Below are 18075 nucleotides of genomic sequence, written 5' to 3' on the forward strand. Positions count from 1 at the left end.
GTGGAGACGGGGTTTCTCCATGTTGGCCAGGCTGGTCTTGAACTCCTGACCTTAGATGATACACCCGCCTCAGCCTCCCAAAGTGCTGGGATTACAGGCGTGAGTCACCGCAAGGCACCTTTAAAAGATTAGAATAACATCGGATCAAAGCTGTCTAGTCTGTAGTTCCCCTTAACTTTTGTATTATAAAAAAAACTAAATAGAGAAAACTTGAAAACACAATATCATGATACCACGTAGATTCCAGCACTTGTTAAGTTTGCCATATTTGCTTCGTCTGTGTGTCTTTTTCTGAACCATTTGAAAATTGTAGATACGACATTTCACCCCAACACCAAATACTGAGCATGTAGCCCTTAAAAATAAGGCCCTTGGCCAGGCGCAGTTGCTTGAACCTGGGAATCACTTGAACCTGGGAAGCAGAGGTTGCAGTGAGCCGAGATGGGGCCACTGTACTCCAGCCTGGGCAACAGAGTGAGATCCATTTCAAAAAATAAAAGTAAAGGCCGGGCGCGGTAGCTCACGCCTGTAATCCCAGCACTTTGGGAGCCTGAGGTGGGCGGATCACGAGGTCAAGAGATCCAGAACATTCTGGCTAACACTGTGAAACCCCGTCTCTACTAAAAATACAAAAAATTAACCGGGCGTGGTGGCGGGCAGCTATAGTCCCAGCTACTCGGGAGGCTGAGGCAGGAGAATGGTGTGAACCCAGGAGGCAGAGCTTGCAGTGAGCTGAGATCGTGCCACTGCACTCCAGCCTAGGCAACAGAGCGAGACTCCGTCTCAAAAAAATAAAAAAAAAATAATGACCTTATTCTACATAACCATTGTATCACCACTGCTAAGAAAATTTAATTCTCTAACAACCAGTCCATTTTCCCATGTCCCCAGTCATCCCAAAAACCTTTTATGACTTTTTTTCTAACTAGGAACCAATCAGTATTCAGCACACTTGACTCTTTTAAGTTCTTTCCATTTCTGTCCCCAACCTTTTATTTGTATGACATCGATCTTTTGAAGAGATCAGGCCATTTACCTAGTATATTGTCCCACGTTAGGAATGTTTCCTTTTAGTGTCATTTACCTGAATTTCCTGAAGTTCTTGTTCGATGGAAGTTCTTCTTAAATGCATTTCTTCCCTTGAATTTCTTAAGTTAGGGCTAAAGGCTTGATTACATTCATGACAACAAGCACTTAAAAACACTCCAGAGGACACATTGTAAGTGTACAAGGTTGATGAACTTTTACAAACTGAACACACCCAGGTCAAAAAGCAGAACATGACCAGAAACCAGAATCCCCTCCCAGGGCTCCATGCTCACATCTATTCACTAACCCTCACACTCCAAGAGTGACGGTTGTCCTGACTTCTAATATCACCAGTTACTTTTGCTTATTTTTGTTCTTTACATAAATGGAATCATTCAGTATGTACTTTTGTGTCTTGAATCTTTTGACATTATACTTAGGCAGTTCGACCATATCATTCCATATACTTGTGTTGCAAGTTCATTTGTTTTCATTGCTCTATGATATGGTTTGGCTGTGTCCCCACCCAAATCTCATCTTGTTAATTGTAGCTCCCATAATTCCCACATATGGGAGGAACCCAGTGGGAGATAACTGAATCATGGAAGTGGTTTCCCCTGTACTGTTCTCATGGTAGTGAATTAGTCTCATGAGATCTGATGATTTTATAAGGGATTTTCCCTTTCACTTGGTTCTCATTCTCTCGTCTGCCACCATGTAAGAAGTGCCTTTCGCCTTCCACCATGATTGTGAGGGCTCCCCAGCCATGTGGAACTGTGAGTCCATTAAACCTTTTTCTTTACAAATTACCCAGTCTTGAGTATGTCTTTACCAGCAGTATGAAAACAGACTAATACACTCTATAACCTCAATATCATTGGCATTTGGAGCTAGATCATTATTTGCTGTGGGGAGCTGTTCTGGGCATTGTAGAATGTTTAGCAGCATCCCTGGCCTGTATGCACTAGATGCCAGTAGCATTCTCCCTAAGCAGTTGACAACCCAAAATATCTGTATTTTGTATCCATTCTGCTCTTGATGGACATTTGGGTAACTTCCAAGTATGGTGCTATTATCAATAATGCTGCTATGAACATTCTAGCACATGCCTTTTGGCAGATAGCTATCTACATTTCTGTTGAGTTGTTCATCATTCTTACTTGATGAATGATGGATTGGAGTAGAATCTAAGGGTAGAATTGTTGGGCTTTAGTTTAGCTTTAATAGATAATGCCAAGCAGTTTTCCAAAATGGTTGTACTGATTTATACTTTCACTAGGAAGGTTATTTGGGAGTTCCAGTTGTTTCTCATCATCACCAGTACTTTTTATTTTTTTCACACCAGAGGGTGTTGTGACATTTCATTTCCCAGATGACTCATGAATTTGACAATCATTTCATGTGTTTTTTGACTATTTTTTAAGCTAACATTTAATGACTGCTTTCTATGTGCCATTTCCAGCCTCCCTGCTTTATGTCTTTTTTTTTTTTTTTTTTTTTTTTTTTGAGACAGGATTTTAATCTGTTGCTCAGGCTGAAGTGCAGTGGTGCAATCATGGCTCACTGCAGCCTTGACTTCGTAGGTGAAAGTGATCTTCCTACCTCAGCCTCCTGAGTAGCTGGGACTACAGACTCATGCCACCATGCCTGGCTCTTTTTCTTTCTTTTTTTTTTTTTTAAGAGATGGGGTCTTTCTTACTATGTTGCCCAGGCTGGTCTCAAACTCCTGGGCTCAAGCGATCCTCCTGCCTCAGCTTCCCTAAATGTTGGGATTACAGGTGTGAGCCCCACACCTGGCCACAAGTCTTATTTAATGCAACAATACTACCCCATTCTACAGATCAGTATCTGGTAAGAAGAGGATCTGGGATTCAGCCCTCAAATCCTGGGGCATGCATCTTAGCTTTCCCCATCCCACCTGGTGAGGTGGGCCACCCTAGTCACACTGAGATCTAACCAGTTGTTTGCAGATGGCTGCGGGACCATATGCAGAGGTGCTGTGAAGACCTGACATTCCAATGGAGAGAAGGACAGGAAGTAAATGACAGGCCAAGGGGAGGAAGCAGGTGGTCCCAGGCTATAGATAATGGAAGAAGAGAAAGCCTGCTGCTGGAGCTTGTGAAGTGCGAGGCACAAATGGCCAATTAAGAGTGTGTCTATTTACAGGAAAATCAAGAGAAGCAGGAACAAACAGGGCTGTAGGAGAGGTGGGCTGGCAGTGAGGCCAGGTGTCTGTGTAAACAGGCATTGATTGGGTAGAGGGAACACAGGAGCCAGGCTTCAGGGAAGAGGTTTCCTTTCTCTGGCAGTTCTGGCTGAGGCCCCAGGAGAGACATCAAGCGAATATTTTCTGGAGCTCCCCCAGGCGTGGGTCCTTGTAGAGCTTTTCCTCCAGAGCCAGGTACTTCAGTGGGGCCAGTTCCTTGTGTCTGAAGTCAGAGGGGCAAGGAAAGACGGTGAGAGGTAACAAAGCTGGTGGTCCAGCCTCCCAGTGGGTTCTCTCCGCCTGCCCTGCCTGCTCACCGATTGAGGCGCTGCTCCAGGATGCGAATGCGGAACATGGCCTGAGAGCAGTAACTCAGGTACAGGTCTTCATCCTCAGGTGTTAGCGTCACCTGGTTCTCCTGGTACCACTGCTGCTTCTTTTGCAGCTCCTGGGTCTCCTGTGGTCACAGGGAGGACAGAGAAGGAGGGCTGACAAGGCTGACCTTCACCCAGGCTGCAGGCTGCAATCCCACTGGTCACTAGACAGCCCCATGACAGTTGGCCCCACTGTCCCCACCCACACAAGCCACCTATCCATAGCTGCCACAGAGGCAGGGACCACAAAATATCTTGGGTGGGAGCCAATGGGGTCATGTTTATAAGGGATGTCATGTCTATGAGGTCAGAGCAGGGGTCAAGACTGAGAGAGCCATATAGCTCTGGACAAGTTACTGGCATTTTCAGAACCTGCAATTTCTTGTCTACAAAATGAGGGTCATTGTACTACCCCCTCCCCTTGTAGAGCTCCTTGTGAAGATTAAGTGACATAATCTTAGTAGTGCATGGGAACTACATGGTGTGTGCCTGACCAACAAAAATGGGTCAAGGACTAGGAGTTGTTATAATGTACCATCTCTCTGTCTACCCAGCCATCTGCCCATCTATTCCTCTGCCCATCCCTCCACTCATCCCTGCCCATCCATTCATCCATCCATCCATCCATCCGTCCATCCACTCATCCATCCAACTGCCCATCTATCCACTCGCCCATCCATCCACTTGCCCATCCATCCATCCACTCATCCATCCACCCACCCACTCACTCACTCATCCCCCCAATCATCCATCCATCTATCCACCCATCCATCCATTCATCCATCCACCTGCCCACTCATCCATCCACTCACCCACTCATCCATCTGCCCACTCACTCACTCAATTCATCCACCCATCCACCCACTCACTCACTCATCCATTCATCCACCCACCCATCCATCCATCTACCTATCCATACATATACCCATACACCTATCTATCTACTCACCCATCCATTCATCCTCCCATCCATCTACCCATCCATCCATTTATCCACCCATCCACCCACCCATCTATTCATTCACCCATCCATCCATCTATCCACCTATCAATCCACGCACCCATCTATCTATCTATTCATCCATCTATCTACCCATCCATTCATCCACCCATCTATCCACCCATCTATCCATCCATCCATCCATCCACCCACCCACCCACCCACCTATCCATACCTACACCCATCCATCTCCCTATCCATTCATCTATCTGATAAACAAGTGTGAGGAGGAACAACTCAGTCATTTGGAAACTCCAAGCATTGACATATTCATCCCCCTCATCAGGCCCTCATAAGCCTGTGAGGTGGTGGGCAGAGAGCCCTAGGCCCATTTTCTGGATGCAGATGCTGAGATCCCTTCCCCAACAAAGGTGCTGGCGGCACCTTCTCAAAGCGGGCCTGGATGAGGTTGGCCTTGTTGATGAGCCGCTGCTTGAAGTCGCTGAGGCACTCATCCTTGAGGCGCACTGCCTGCCAGCGTGTTAGTTTCTCTCCTGGCGGGAGCTGGGCCAGGAATGGGGCCAGGTAGTCCAGCTGGGTCTCCATCTGCCGCAGGTGCTCTTCATGCATCACCCGCTCCTGTAAGGGTGAGGGGCAGTCAGCAGAGACGTCTCCAGCTCTGCATCAACAGTGTGCCAGCACAAAGCGAGACCTCACAGCCAGGTCCCGGTCCCGGTGCATGGTGCCTCCAAGACAGGCCTTAGAAGGGCCTGCATGCTGGTCTCTGGACCTGTGGGGGTTTTTTTTGTTTTTTTTTTTTTTTTGAGACGGAGTCTCACTCTGTCACCCAGGCTGGAGTGCAGTGGTGTGATCTCGGCTCACAGCCAGCTCCGCCTCTTGGGTTCACGCCATTCTCCTGCCTCAGCCTCCCGAGTAGCTGGGACTACAGGCACCTGCCACCACGCCCAGCTAATTTTTTGTATTTTTAGTAAAGATGGGGTTTCACCGTGTTAGCCAGGATGGTCTCGATCTCCTGACCTTATAATAAGCCCGCCTCGGCCTCCCGAAGTGCTGAGATTGCAAGCGTGAGCCACCGTGCCCAGCCTCTGGACCTGTGTTTACCGGTGACAGCCAACTCTTTTTTTCTTACATGAATTTGTGTCTCTCTATCTGAGCTTTGGTTTCCTTCTCTGAGGATCTGACAGGATCATGTCTGTAAAGCACGCAGCCTGATGCCTGACAATCCACAGCAGATGCTTATTCAGTCAATGGTAGTGGTTATTAATGATGTTAGTTAAAAACTGCCAGTAACTCCCTTCACTTTTCTTTTCCACCCTGGGGTCTGTGTCCTACATCTGCAGACAGGGGGTAGTGAAGTTGGAGACGTGGGGGCAGACACCTTTCCCTGGGATCTGAGAACGGTCATCTGATGCACCGTCCTGCCTCACGATCCCCAAACTATTTTTAGAAATTGGTGAAAGGGATTCAGAAGCCAGCCCTGTAAACCAGGTGGGGCCTTGCAACCCGATGGTGTAACCCGAATGCCCTCCCTGTGCTGGAGAGCAGGAGAGCTCAGGCCTGGAGCCAGAGGTAGCTCACTGGGGCCACTGACCCAGGGTGCAACCTCAGTGGGAGCCCTGAGTAGAGGTGGGCACATAATTTTAATTATTTTCCCAACCACAGGCCTTGGCTTGGCTACAGACCCTGGGGATGGGGGGAGACTTTGCCCAAATCCCAAGTACTCTTTGGGATGAACCACAGAAATGGTCAGCTCGGCAGCAAGGATGACCACATGGTATCAATAACCGTACCCCCCACAGAGGGTTTCTCAGCAGAATCCCTCATGGTCCCCACCACCCTGGAGGCCGGGGGGTCTAGGAAAAGCTGGGGCCTGGAGAAGGGATTGGGACTGACCATGGCCTCCCGATATTCCTTGCTCTTCTCATTCCGCTTGGTGTCATAGATGGAGATGGTCAACGTGTGCGCCGCCTCCTCTTCCTCTCGAAGCTTCAGGATCTCCAGCACCTGAAATGAGAAGTGTTGGAGGGCGTGATGAAGACACCCCCCACTCCTGTAACCCCAGCACTTTGGGAAGTCAAGGAGGGCAGATCGCATGAGTTCAGGAGTGTGAGACCAGCCTGGGCAAAATGGAAAAACCCTGTCTGTTGAAAAACAAAAACAAAAACAAGAAATTAGCCAGGCATGGTGGTGTGCACTAGTAGTCCCAGTTACCTGGGAGGATGAGGTGGGAGGATCACTTGAGCCCGGGATGTACAGCCATCATTGCACCACTGCATTCCAGCCTGGGTTACAGAGCGAGACCCTATCTCAAAAACAAAGATACCGCCCACCTGCTCACTCTCCCATAGAACCCTACCTCCAGCTCTGACTCCCAGACCTGATGTCTGGACAGCTTCTCCTCCCTCTTCAGGTGCATCATGGCCTCGTACTGGTAGAGCAGCTTCTTGGTGTGCTCCATGGGCTCCACCTGGGACAACAACCACCTCGGTAACACAGAGAGGCTGCCATGATCGGGGCATAGGACCACGTGGGTTCAAATCTACCCCTGCCACTTTCTAGCTGTGTGACCTCGAGCAAGTTGCTAAACCTCTCTGAGCCTTTATTTTCTCACTTATAAAAATACAGATAATAATAAAAGAGAAACTGAAGACTCAGAAAAGCTGGGGACTGTGCCGGGAGAGTAAGGGTTTGACTAGGAAGGCTAGCCCCTCCCCCAGAGCCTCCCTAGGATCTGAGGTTTGCCCTGACCAGGAGTGGGGAACATGAGGAGTCGTCTTAGCCTGCTGAGTTCTCTTTTTTGGTAGAAAAGGGAAGATTTTCAGAGGAGCTGCAAAGAGAAGGGTCCCCAGATGGGAACTTTTGGTTTTCCCAAGGGGCAAAGATGAATTTGGGGGCCGGAATTCACCAGTGCCCATCCAGGCTCTCCCAAATTGCTGGAATAAGACAAAGAGCCCCAGTTCCTCCTACACCCGACCCCTGCCCGCCGTGGTCCCCAGGCCCACCTCGAAGCTGATGCACATGTCGGGCGTCATGATGATCTTGTTGCCCTTGCTGTCCACCTCGGTGCGCCGCAGGAACTCGCGCTTGGAGGCTGTGATATGGTCGTCGCGGCAGTGGTAGCGCAGCTGGATGCGCTCCTCCGCCAGCAGAAACACGCGCTCTGCCACGTCCTCCTCCGCGGGCTTCGCTGAGTTGCGGAAGAACCGCTCTGTGATTTTCTGGGAGGCGAGAACAAGCAAAGGATGAGGGTGTGAGAGATTTCTGTGCATGCCCGCAGGCAGGAGCAACGGACCTTCAGGACACTGGAGTCTGGGGTTGTTTGGGGATTCATGTGGAATAGCCCCTCCTGCTAAGCAGACAATGGATTTCGTGGGTTCTCAGGGCCACGCCACTCTAGTCCTGTATGTTGCTGGGCCCCTCCTCAGCTCCTTCAAGACTCTGCTTGCCTACCTCAAGAGATGGGGAGCTCACCACCTCTGCAGGCAGCCTACTCCATTGCTAGACCCCTAGACATCCCTTACTGCTAGAAAGAGCTTCTTTGGCATGCTGCCATTACACACAGTTGCCAACTAAATTGTAATGATATGGAGGGGGAAATGCACAATTTCATGTTAAGTGGGTAATACAGGGACTACAATTCCCAGATCCCTATCTCAATTACGTTAGAAAAAACTCTCAAAACCAAACCTATAATCCATGGTAATATATGAGAGATGCCATTCTGAGATATTTTTGCTTTTCTCTACATTCTTACATGTTTTCCAAATGTTTAGTCATGAGTGTGTATTTTTGCATAACAATAAGGAAATAACACATCCTTGGCCCCACGGTTGAGGGCACAGTCTGGCACCAGACAACCCCAGGATGGTGCATTTGGTGATACGATTTGGCTTCGTGTCCCCCCACCCAAATCTCACCTTGAATTGTAATAATCCCCATAGGTCAAGGGCGGGACCAGGTGGAGATAATTGAATCATGGAGGTGGTTTCCCCCATGCTATTCTCATGATAGTGAGTGAGTTCTCCTGAGATCTGATGGTTTTATAAGCGGTTTCCCCTTTGCTCCACCCTTATTCGCGCTCCTGCTGCCTGGTGAAAAGGACCCTTCTGCCATGATGCAAAGTTTCCTAAGGGCTCCCCAGCCATGCGAAACTGAGTCAATGAAGCTTCTTTTCTTTATAAATTACCCAGTCTCAGGTATTTCTTAATAGCAGCATGAGAACAGACTAATATACATTTGGTAAAATGCTTTGTTCATCATTGGTGCCCTTGGATATGTCTCAGGCCTTAATGCCACTCCAGAGCCAGGGCTCTCACCATTCAGAGGTGACATCAGCTGCCAGAGAAGGAGGGCGACCTGTTCCCAGCCTCGGCGAGCTCTTACCACAATGGGCCGGGGGTTTGACTCTGCACTGCTCAGAGCGAGTTTCTTGACTCGGGGTCCGAAGTTGGCATGGCGGTAGGAGAGGAAGTCTGGGCGTCCTTGATAGTACTCTGTCATTGTCCTGGCTGTCTCCTCCCGCTTTATCAGGCCATCCACACGGGCCATTTCATAAAACTCAATGACACGGTCCATCTCAGGTTGCATGGACTTGTACGAGTGCACTGGGTGGGGAGCGGGAGGTGGGAGGAGACAGCTACATGAGCACTAGGAAGTATGGCTGCTGGCTTGATCGTCCAACCCCAGGCCCAGGGAGAAGACAGCCCCACATTATGGATGAGGTTAACTATGGAACCAGTCCCCTATTGCTGGGTGTTTAGGTTGTGTACAACTTTTTCTGATTATTACCAACACCATGATGAACATCTGCATCGTGCATTTTTCATTCTTGTCCATTATTTGCTAAGAATAAATTATCAGCAGTGGAGTTGCTGGGTCCAAAAGTGTACTTTTTTTTTGAGATGGAGCCTCGCTCTGTCACCCAGACTGGAGTGCAGTGACGTGATCTCAGCTCACTGCAATCTCCGCCACCTGGGTTCAAGTGATTCGCCTGTCTCAGCCTCCCGAGTAACTGGGACTACAGGCACCTGCCACCACACCTGGCTAATTTTTGTATTTTTAGTAGTAGCAGGGTTTCACCATGTTGGCCAGGCTGGTCTCAAACTCCTGACCTCAGGTGATCCACCCAAAGTGCTGGGATTATAGGTGTGAGCCACTGTGCCCAGCCAAAAGCATACACGTTTTGTGGTCATTATCAATATTTTGCCCAACTGTCCATAAAAGTTCCAATTTGCTGTCACATCAACAGTGACACAGAGTGACTGTTGCTGCCACACTTGTTCATACCCAGTAGTACCATTTTTTTCATCTTTGCCAACATGGGGGTTATAAGATGGGTCCTTTATTGGTTAGGGACCTTATTAGTTTCTTTTTTTCAATATCAACCTCCAAATGAGGTTGATCATTTTAAAAAATGTATATTACCCCTGTACTTTTCTTTTGTAAATTTCTTGGTCAGGATTTTTTTTTTTTTTTTTTTTCCTTGAGACAGGATCTCTCTCTGTCACCCAGGCTGGAGTGCAGTGGCATAATCTCGGCTCACTGCAGCCTGGACCTCCTGGGTTCAAGTGATTCTCCTGCCTCAGTCTCCTAAGTAGTTGGGATTACAAGCACGTGCCACCACTCCTGGCTAATTTTTGTATTTTTTGTAGAGATGGGGTTTCACCATATATCTCAGGCTTGTCTTGAACTGCTGGGCTCAACTGCCCACACTGGCCTCCCAAAGTACTGGGATTACAGGTGTGAGACCCTGTGCCTGGCACTGCCTCCTTTAAATATGGCCTCTGCCGTGCGACCTTGTGGTGAGGTTCTGGCCTGATTTCAACCACTGAACAGGCATGTGGTGCCCCCTTTAGCTTTCCTGGAGGAGCATTTGTCATGTTTCCTTAGATTTTCTGAGCTTTCCCTGACCTCCCACACATCGGGTTTGCTGAGGGAGGCAGGGCAGCTTCTACTACTTGCTGCCCAAGAACCCGTGTGTAATATGTATGCTGGTTCCTCCCACCATATACCACCTGCCACAGGGTGTGTGAGGCCTCTACCCCAGGCTCCTGGCCGGCCCAGGATAGGGGAGCCACGCACCACGCAAAGCCTGGGGGTGGCCAGGTTTGAAGTAGTCAGTCTTCAGGTCTGTGGTCTTGTTTATGTGTTTCAGCTCCAGCATGTCCTCCCGGTTCTGGTACCACTCCTTTATCTCCAAAATATTGGTACCTGTGGGGCCGATGGATGTTTGCTGCAGCCAGGCCAGCTCCCCTAGTCTTTAACCCCAGGCACACAGAGGCCAGCAATGCCCCCAGAGAGAGTAGAAGCCACCCCCACCCCTGGGCGGGCCTGGACCCATGGCCAGAGCAATCCCCCTTACACTCGAGGTCCTCGTAGGTGGTGAGGCGGCTCACAAGGCCGTTGCTGTTGAGGTATGGGGCCCACTTCTCCAGCTTTGCCCTCTTGTACTGAATCACCTTCTTCCCATTCGGGCAGCGGGTCTCAAATGCTGTGGACACAGTCAGCTGGGGTCTCTCCTTCCTAGTTTGGGGGAAGGGGGGGCCAGCCCTGCCCAGCCACTCATCCATCCACTGCCCGTTCTCTGTGTGCTGAACTCCTCTGGCCCCAAGCCCTGATCCAGGGAGGCCGAGGAGAATAATCACCAGGGGTGGCCCCAGCCCTAGAGCGGTTCTCAGGCCAGACAGAAGCACAAATCCATCCAAGATCTGAGTGGATTTGAGCCCCATCAGAGGGTCTGCCCCGCAGCCAACCACACTATTCCACCCACTGCCAGGCCTTTGCTTGTACAGGTCTCTGCCAGAAACACTATCATCCTCTCCTCCTCTTGTTGGACTGACTCCTTCAGATCCTTCAAAACTTTGCCCAGGTGACCTCTAGCCTACTTCTGGTACCCCTTTCTGCTCACCCATCCCCAGGCCCTAGCCCCAGTGCTGGGCTGGGTGTGCCTCCTCTGGGTTCCCGTGACACCCTCTCTGGCACTTCCCACCCTGATGAAATGGCCCATGCCCTCCCCATAGGCCTGGGTGCTTCCTAGGTGGGCACCAGCAGATATTGACATGGAGCATGACAGCCCCTGCCCTCCTGCCTTCTCTACCTGCCCCTGTCTGGTCCTGAGACCCCCCGCACCATCTGGGCACTGCCCATAGCCTCCTCTGGGTAGAAGAGTGTGAGAGGGGAACGGGCTGGGTTCCCAGGCCTTGCTGCTGCCCACACGCCATCATCCCACACATGCTCACTAAGCTGCGTCGCCCTGTGTGCCTGACTGGTGTCAGGGCCTCGGGGTCAGAGCTGAGTGCTTGTGGCAGGAAGGGAGGAGGGAGGGAGAGAGGGTGCAGCTGAAGGTGGGAAGGGTGGAAATGTGGAGCACGGCATTCCCTGCTGTGTCCCCCCGCCTCACTGCTGCTGCAGACCTCTCTAGAGGCCCAGGAACTGGATCTGGAGAGGGTAAGTGAACACACAAATAGAAAATACCTTCCGGGGAGATCTCAATCTGTTCCACCCACGAGTGGGGCATGTCGAAGCTCTTATCCTCATCCTCCTTGCCCTGATGGGAGAGAAGCGGGTGGGGGAGGTGGTGTTGGTCAGGGCCTTGAAGCAGAAGTTATGGTCAAAGTTCTGTCTCTGCCTGCAGAGCCAAGCCAAGGTGGTCCATTGCCTTCCCCAGGGGAACTGGAGGTCATGAGCACGACTCATGATGTGGAAGAGGAGGAATCTACTCTGGGCAGGGAGCCCTTCCCTATACCTGCCTGGCTTAGGACAGCAGCACCCCCTGCCCTGGCTGCAGGCCCTTCGTGATTAGAGAGGTGTTTCTGGAGTCAGGGTGCCCAAGCCCCACCCTCTCTCCAAGACCAGCTAAGGGGTCCTGGGCAAGTCTGTTAACTGCTCTAAGCCTTAGTTTTCTTAACTGTAAACTGGACCTTTTAGGAGGATTAAATGATATAATGTCTGTAAAGGCCTTGGGACTCTGTCTGGCTGACATTATTATTATTATTATTATTATTATTATTATTATTATTATTATTATTATTAGAGATGGAGTCTTGTTCTGTTGCCCAGGCTGGAGTGCAGTGGCATGATCTTGGCTCACTGCAACCTCCATCTCCCAGGTTCAAGTGATTCTCCTGCCTCAGCCTCCTGAGGAGCTGGGATTACAGGCATGCGCCTACCACACCCAGCTGATTTTTGTATTTTTAGTAGAGATGGGGGGGGGGGGGGGCGGGTCTCACCATGTTGCCCAGGCTGGTCTCGAACTCCTGACCTGAAATGATCCGCCCATCTTGGCCTCCCATAGTGCTGGGATTACAGGCGTGAGCCACCATGCCTGGCCTCTTATTGTTTCCTCTCTGAGCCTTAATTTCCCCATTTGTGAAATAAGGCCTGATCTAGATAAATGGTCCTCAAACTAGATAATCACAGAAACTTGGATAAGACTTTCTTATCTTAAAACTTTTTTTCCACAAACATTGCTCATACGTCTGACACCTGCTTATCTAATTGTGACATGTTGCAGGGGACAAAAATAGGTGAGCAGTCAGCAGTTAGTTAGTATTGTCAAAAATCTCTAAGACAGCCAGGTGGGTGGGCTGTCACCAGGGGTCTGTTTTTTCCTGGGGGTCCATGACTGGGCTCTGACTCTTTGGGTTGCCCTCTGTCCATCTTTGCTGTAACGAGGGCTCTTGGGCCAGGGTGGACCAGGACTCTGTGACTGGAACTATTTGATTATTAGCCATGCTGGCACTAAGCCAGCTGCCTGCAGGGCTGGGCTCTCAGGCCCTGGCTGGTCCATGCCCCACAGCCAGCAGGGGGCGCCTATGCCCGGATTTACTGCACACGAGCCGTCCCCAGTCTCTGGAGATGAGGACGCTGAGAACATTTAGCACCCTTTTCAGGCGGTCTACACTGCTGTACCAAGCATATCACATCAAGCAGCCCCAGGAAGGAACAGAGTTACCACTGAGAACCCAGAATGTGGAGCCAGACTGTGTAGGTTCAAATCCCAGCTCTGTCACTTACCAGCTGTGTCGCTTTGGGTAAGTGACTTAACCTCTCTGTGTGTGAGTCTTCCCATCGGTAAAATGGGATCATATTAATCACAGGTGGTAATACCAGCGCCCACCTCACCAGGTGGCTGTGGGGATTTTAACGAGTTACTTCAGGTTAAATAGATACAACAGATCCCAATGCTTAGTAAGGACCATATGAGTGCTACCTTTTACTTCGGGCTGAATAGATGGCGACCCCCTAAAATTCATAGGTTGAAGTTTTAAGCCCTGAAAGTGACTATATTTGTTTTATTTATTTTTCATATGTTTTATTTGTTGTTGTTGTCATGATCACTTACTGTTTGAATGATTGTATTTAGAGACAGGGTCTTTAGAGAGGTGATTAAGATCAAATGAGTTCAATTAGAGTGGGCCCTAATCCAATAGGACTGTGTTGGTTGGGCATGGTGGCTCATGCCTGTAATACCAACACTTTGGGAGGCCAAGGCAAGGGGATCTCTTGAGCCCAGGAGTTCAAGACCAGCCTAGATAACATAGCAAGACCATGTCTCTCTGAAAAACAAAAATTAGCCAGGTGTGGTGGTGTGTGTCTGTAGTCCCAGCTACTCAAGAGGCCAAGGTGGAAAGATCATTTGGGCCCAGGAGTTCGAGGCTGCAGTGAGCTATGATCGTGCCACTGCACTCCAGCCTGAGCAACAGAGGAGACCCTGCCTCAAAACAATTAAAAAAAAATATGACTGATGTCCTTATAAGAACAGATTGGGACATAGATTTGTACAGAGGGAAGACAGTGTGAAGACAGGGAGAAGACAGCTGTCTACAAGCCAAGGACAGGGGTCTCAGAAGGAACCAACCCTGTCCACACCTTGATCTCAGACTTCCAGCCTCCAGAACTGTAAGAAAATTAATTTCTGTCGTTTAAGCACCCCCATCTGTGGTGCTTTGTGATGCCAGACGAATGCACCTATTAGAATTACCATGAATACAACTATGACCCTTCTGCCTCCATTTCACATAAAGGCTGAAACTGAATTCAGAGAAGGGAGGCTGGTGATGTGGGTAAGGCCCTGGCCAACGACTTTCAGAGGAACTGACAGAACAGACAAGAAAGGCCTGGCAGCGTGTGGGGCTCATGATGGCTACGTGGGATGGAATGGAGAACAGTCAGCTCTGGGACTCCCAGGGGGTTGCAGAGTGGGGTCTTATGACCCCGCTCTGCAACTTTCTTTTTCTAAATTTATTTTTATTTTTATTTTTTGTGGTGGGGTGGGGTTGCCCAGGCTGGAATGCAGTGGCAGGAACACAGCTCCCTGCAGCTTCGACCTCCCAGTCTCAAGTGATCCTCCTGCCTCAGCCTCCCAAGTAGCTGGGACTACAGGTGCATGCCACCACAGCCAGCTAATTTTTAAATTTTCTTGTAGAGACAGGGTCCCACTATGTTGCCCAGGCTGGCAAGGGGCATGCTTTTCAAAGGAGCAGGGCAACTCCTGAACAAGGTGGACGATATGGGGGGCAGAAGACCTGACTTCAAGTCCTGTCCCTTCCTTAACCCACTGGGAGGTCCTGGGTAGGCTACTGGCCTTTCTGGGCCTCAATGTGCCCATCTGTAAAATAAGGGAATTGCCCAAGCCTTCATGCTTTGAGGAACGGATCATTGGTCTACTTGGGCCATCCCCCACTGCCACACACATGCTGCTGGGGACACTTGTCAGGCTCCCTGAAGCCTTCACACACATTCCCTTGGTTCTTGAGCTGCTGAGACTCACCAGATTTTCCACATCATCGTCATCGTTTATCCCACTGTCATCTTCTTCAGTCAGGGACAGCTGAGACTTATCAGTCCCCAGAAGCATGTACTCCCACCTCACAGGGTCACCCAGGTCAAAGATCAAGTCCTGTTGGGGATGAGGACAGTCAACTGAGTGTACCCCACAGCCACCACGTCCCCATCTGCTCCATGAGGAGTTGGGAGACGGCTACTCCAGGGCAGAGAAGGGACCTGGGCCCAGGGCTTAGAGAAGCAGAATGTCAGTCCCAGGCGGCTCTGAGAGTCCACGCCCACCCTCCTCATCCCAACAGGGAAACTGAGGCCCCGAGGGGAAGCAGAACTCCCTGCCCATCATTCAGCCTCTCTGTGAGGAAATCTCGTGCTGACCTCTGTGAAAGACTATGAGGCTCTCTGGCCTAGGCTAGACCTGGATGTGCAGGTCTTTCCGCATCAGCTGGGCAGTGCTTAGAGCCAACGAAAACAAACCAGCAAGATTTGATGGCAGAAGGGTCTAGCACCTCCCAGAAAGCGGAAGATTTTTAAAAAAGGCTTCCTCCTGTTTATTTTACCCATGCCAGGAACAAGGGAACTAGGCAGGCACACGTGGAGGTTATACATAAGAAGCAGGTGGACAGCCAGGCATGGTGACTTGTGCCTGTAGTTCCAGCACTTTGGGAGACTGACACAGAAGGATCACTTGAACCCAGGAGCTCAAGACCAGCCTGGGTAGCAAAGGGAGATCCCATCTCTACAATTTTTTTTTTTTTTTTTTTGAGACAGAGTCTCACTCTGTTGCCCAGGCTGGAGTACAGTGGCGTGATCTTGGCTCACTGCAACCTCTGCCTCCCAGGCTCAAGCGATTTTCCTGCCTCAGCCTCCTGAGTAGCTGGGATTACAGGCACATGCCACCATGCCTGGCTCATTTTTATATTTTTAGTAGAGATGGGGTTTCACCAATTTGGCCAGGCTGGTTTCGAACTCCTGACCTCAAGTGATACGCCTGCCTTGGCCTCCCAAAGTACTGGGATTATAGGCATGAGCCACTGTGCCTGGCCTTTTTTTTTCTTTTCTTTTTTTTTTTTTTGCCAGTGCATGGTGGCATGCACCTGTAGTCCTGGCTACTTGGGAGGCTGAGGTAGGAGGATCACTTGATCCCAGGAAGTTGAGGCTGCAGCGAGTTGTGAATACACCACTGTACTCTAGCCTGGGAGACAGAGTAAGACCCTGTCTCTCCAAAACAAAACAAACAAAAAAAACAGCAGGTGGGTGGGAATTTCTCCTTTATGGAGTGTGTCTGCCACCTCTTCTCTTTCTTTTCTCTCTGGTTTTTTTTGTTTGTTTGTTTGTTTTTTGTTTTTTGAGACAAGATCTCCCTCTGTTGCCCAGGCTGGAGTGCAGTGGCACGATCTTGGCTCACTGCAACCTCCACCCCCTGGGTTTGAGCGATTCTCATACCTCAGCCTCCTGAGTAGCTGGGACTACAAGTGCACGCCACCATAGCCCAGCTAATTTTTACATTTTTAGTAGAGATGGGTTTCACCATGTTGGTCAGGCTGGTCTCAAACTCCTGACCTCTTTTCACCCAGCCCACCTGAAGCCTCGGTCCCCTCAATAAAAGTGGTTCATCTGTCAGATAATTCCTAGAAGGTGGGGAGCACCTCACATTCTAAGCAACACCTTCCTAGAGCAAGGTGTTCTCCTCACCCTAAATCATGTTCCAGAGGAAATCAAAAGCTGCAGAACAGCTGCCTGGAGGGGTGTTAATATTAAGCTGTTCTGAAGCCAACACTCAGCCTAGTACTCACTGTCGTGTATGAGTCCTGGGAGGGCTCCTGAGTATTTCTCTGCCCTAGCTGGTGGGTGGAGGGGAGAGAAATAGGGGGCACAACAGAGGAGAGTGGGGGAGAGAACTGCTGGTAGATGTCACAGCAACTGCGGACAAAGCTTAGTGGGCTTAGTGGATAGGAACCCAACTGTATAGATATTTGCCGCATTTCACACTTTGTTTTTTTTTTTGGAGGTGGAGTCTTGCTCTGTCACCCAGGCTGGAGTGCACTGGCGCAATCTCGGCTCACGGCAATCTCTGCCTCCTCGGTTCAAGCAATTCTCACGCCTCAGCTTCCCAGTTAGCTGGGATTACAGGCGCCCGCCACCACACCTGGCTAATTTTTGTATTTTTAGTAGAGATGGGGTTTCACCATATTGGCCAGGCTGGTCTTGAACTCCTGGCCTCAAGTGATCCATCCACCTTGGCCTCTCAAAGTCCTGGGATTAAAGGCGTGAGCCACCGTGCCTGGCCAACCTACTTTCACTCTTGGCCTATATTTTGTTACTTTTGTAAACCAGTGTAAGCATTAGTTAGATATTATGCTTTGTTACTTTAAGTTCTATTTCTTTAGAAAAAGCATAATTGAATGGACAACGGCCACATCCATGTGTCCAGGGTATGTTAGCAACAGGCAGTCACTCTGTGGATGCCTTACCATCCTCCTCCAACCCCTCGCTATTTCAAGGTTCTTTGAAGAAACAAAGCAGCTGCTCCAATGTTCGTGTGGTGGTAAAAGTGACAGCCTATGTCATCATCTCTTCCTCATGCCCTCACTTGGTACAGTACTGCCCCTCTGGCCTCACTTCCGCCTTCACCTTGGAGCCTGATGGATGGGATGGGGACATTCAGGCTGGAAGAGGGGCTGAAGGAGGACTGTAGCATCCTCTGAAGGGCTGTTATCCTT

General features: G+C 49.9%; 1 protein-coding gene across 3 annotated transcripts in view; it reads right to left on the reverse strand.

Moving 5' to 3' along the window:
• Nucleotides 1–3166: 3166 nt before the first annotated feature.
• The window catches only part of DRC7 (dynein regulatory complex subunit 7), a 35407-nt gene continuing 20498 nt past the window's right edge, over nt 3167–18075 (reverse strand). For 2 of the 3 annotated variants that reach the window (XM_010365499.2, XM_010365498.2), the window contains 11 exons: nt 15342–15470; nt 12044–12116; nt 10932–11060; nt 10652–10780; nt 8954–9174; nt 7573–7788; nt 6927–7037; nt 6464–6574; nt 4994–5188; nt 3553–3692; nt 3169–3458 (listed from right to left, as the gene is read on the reverse strand). In XM_010365499.2, the coding sequence (XP_010363801.1) occupies nt 3365–3458; nt 3553–3692; nt 4994–5188; nt 6464–6574; nt 6927–7037; nt 7573–7788; nt 8954–9174; nt 10652–10780; nt 10932–11060; nt 12044–12116; nt 15342–15470 (1548 nt within the window). In that variant the 3' untranslated portion in view covers nt 3169–3364. Of the gene's footprint in view, nt 3459–3552; nt 3693–4993; nt 5189–6463; nt 6575–6926; nt 7038–7572; nt 7789–8953; nt 9175–10651; nt 10781–10931; nt 11061–12043; nt 12117–15341; nt 15471–18075 lie in introns of all 3 variants that reach the window. The other variant, XM_010365497.2, reaches the window with a different exon arrangement.

Source organism: Rhinopithecus roxellana, chromosome 20 (genome assembly GCF_007565055.1).
Source record: "Rhinopithecus roxellana isolate Shanxi Qingling chromosome 20, ASM756505v1, whole genome shotgun sequence".
Taxonomy (NCBI): domain Eukaryota; kingdom Metazoa; phylum Chordata; class Mammalia; order Primates; family Cercopithecidae; genus Rhinopithecus; species Rhinopithecus roxellana.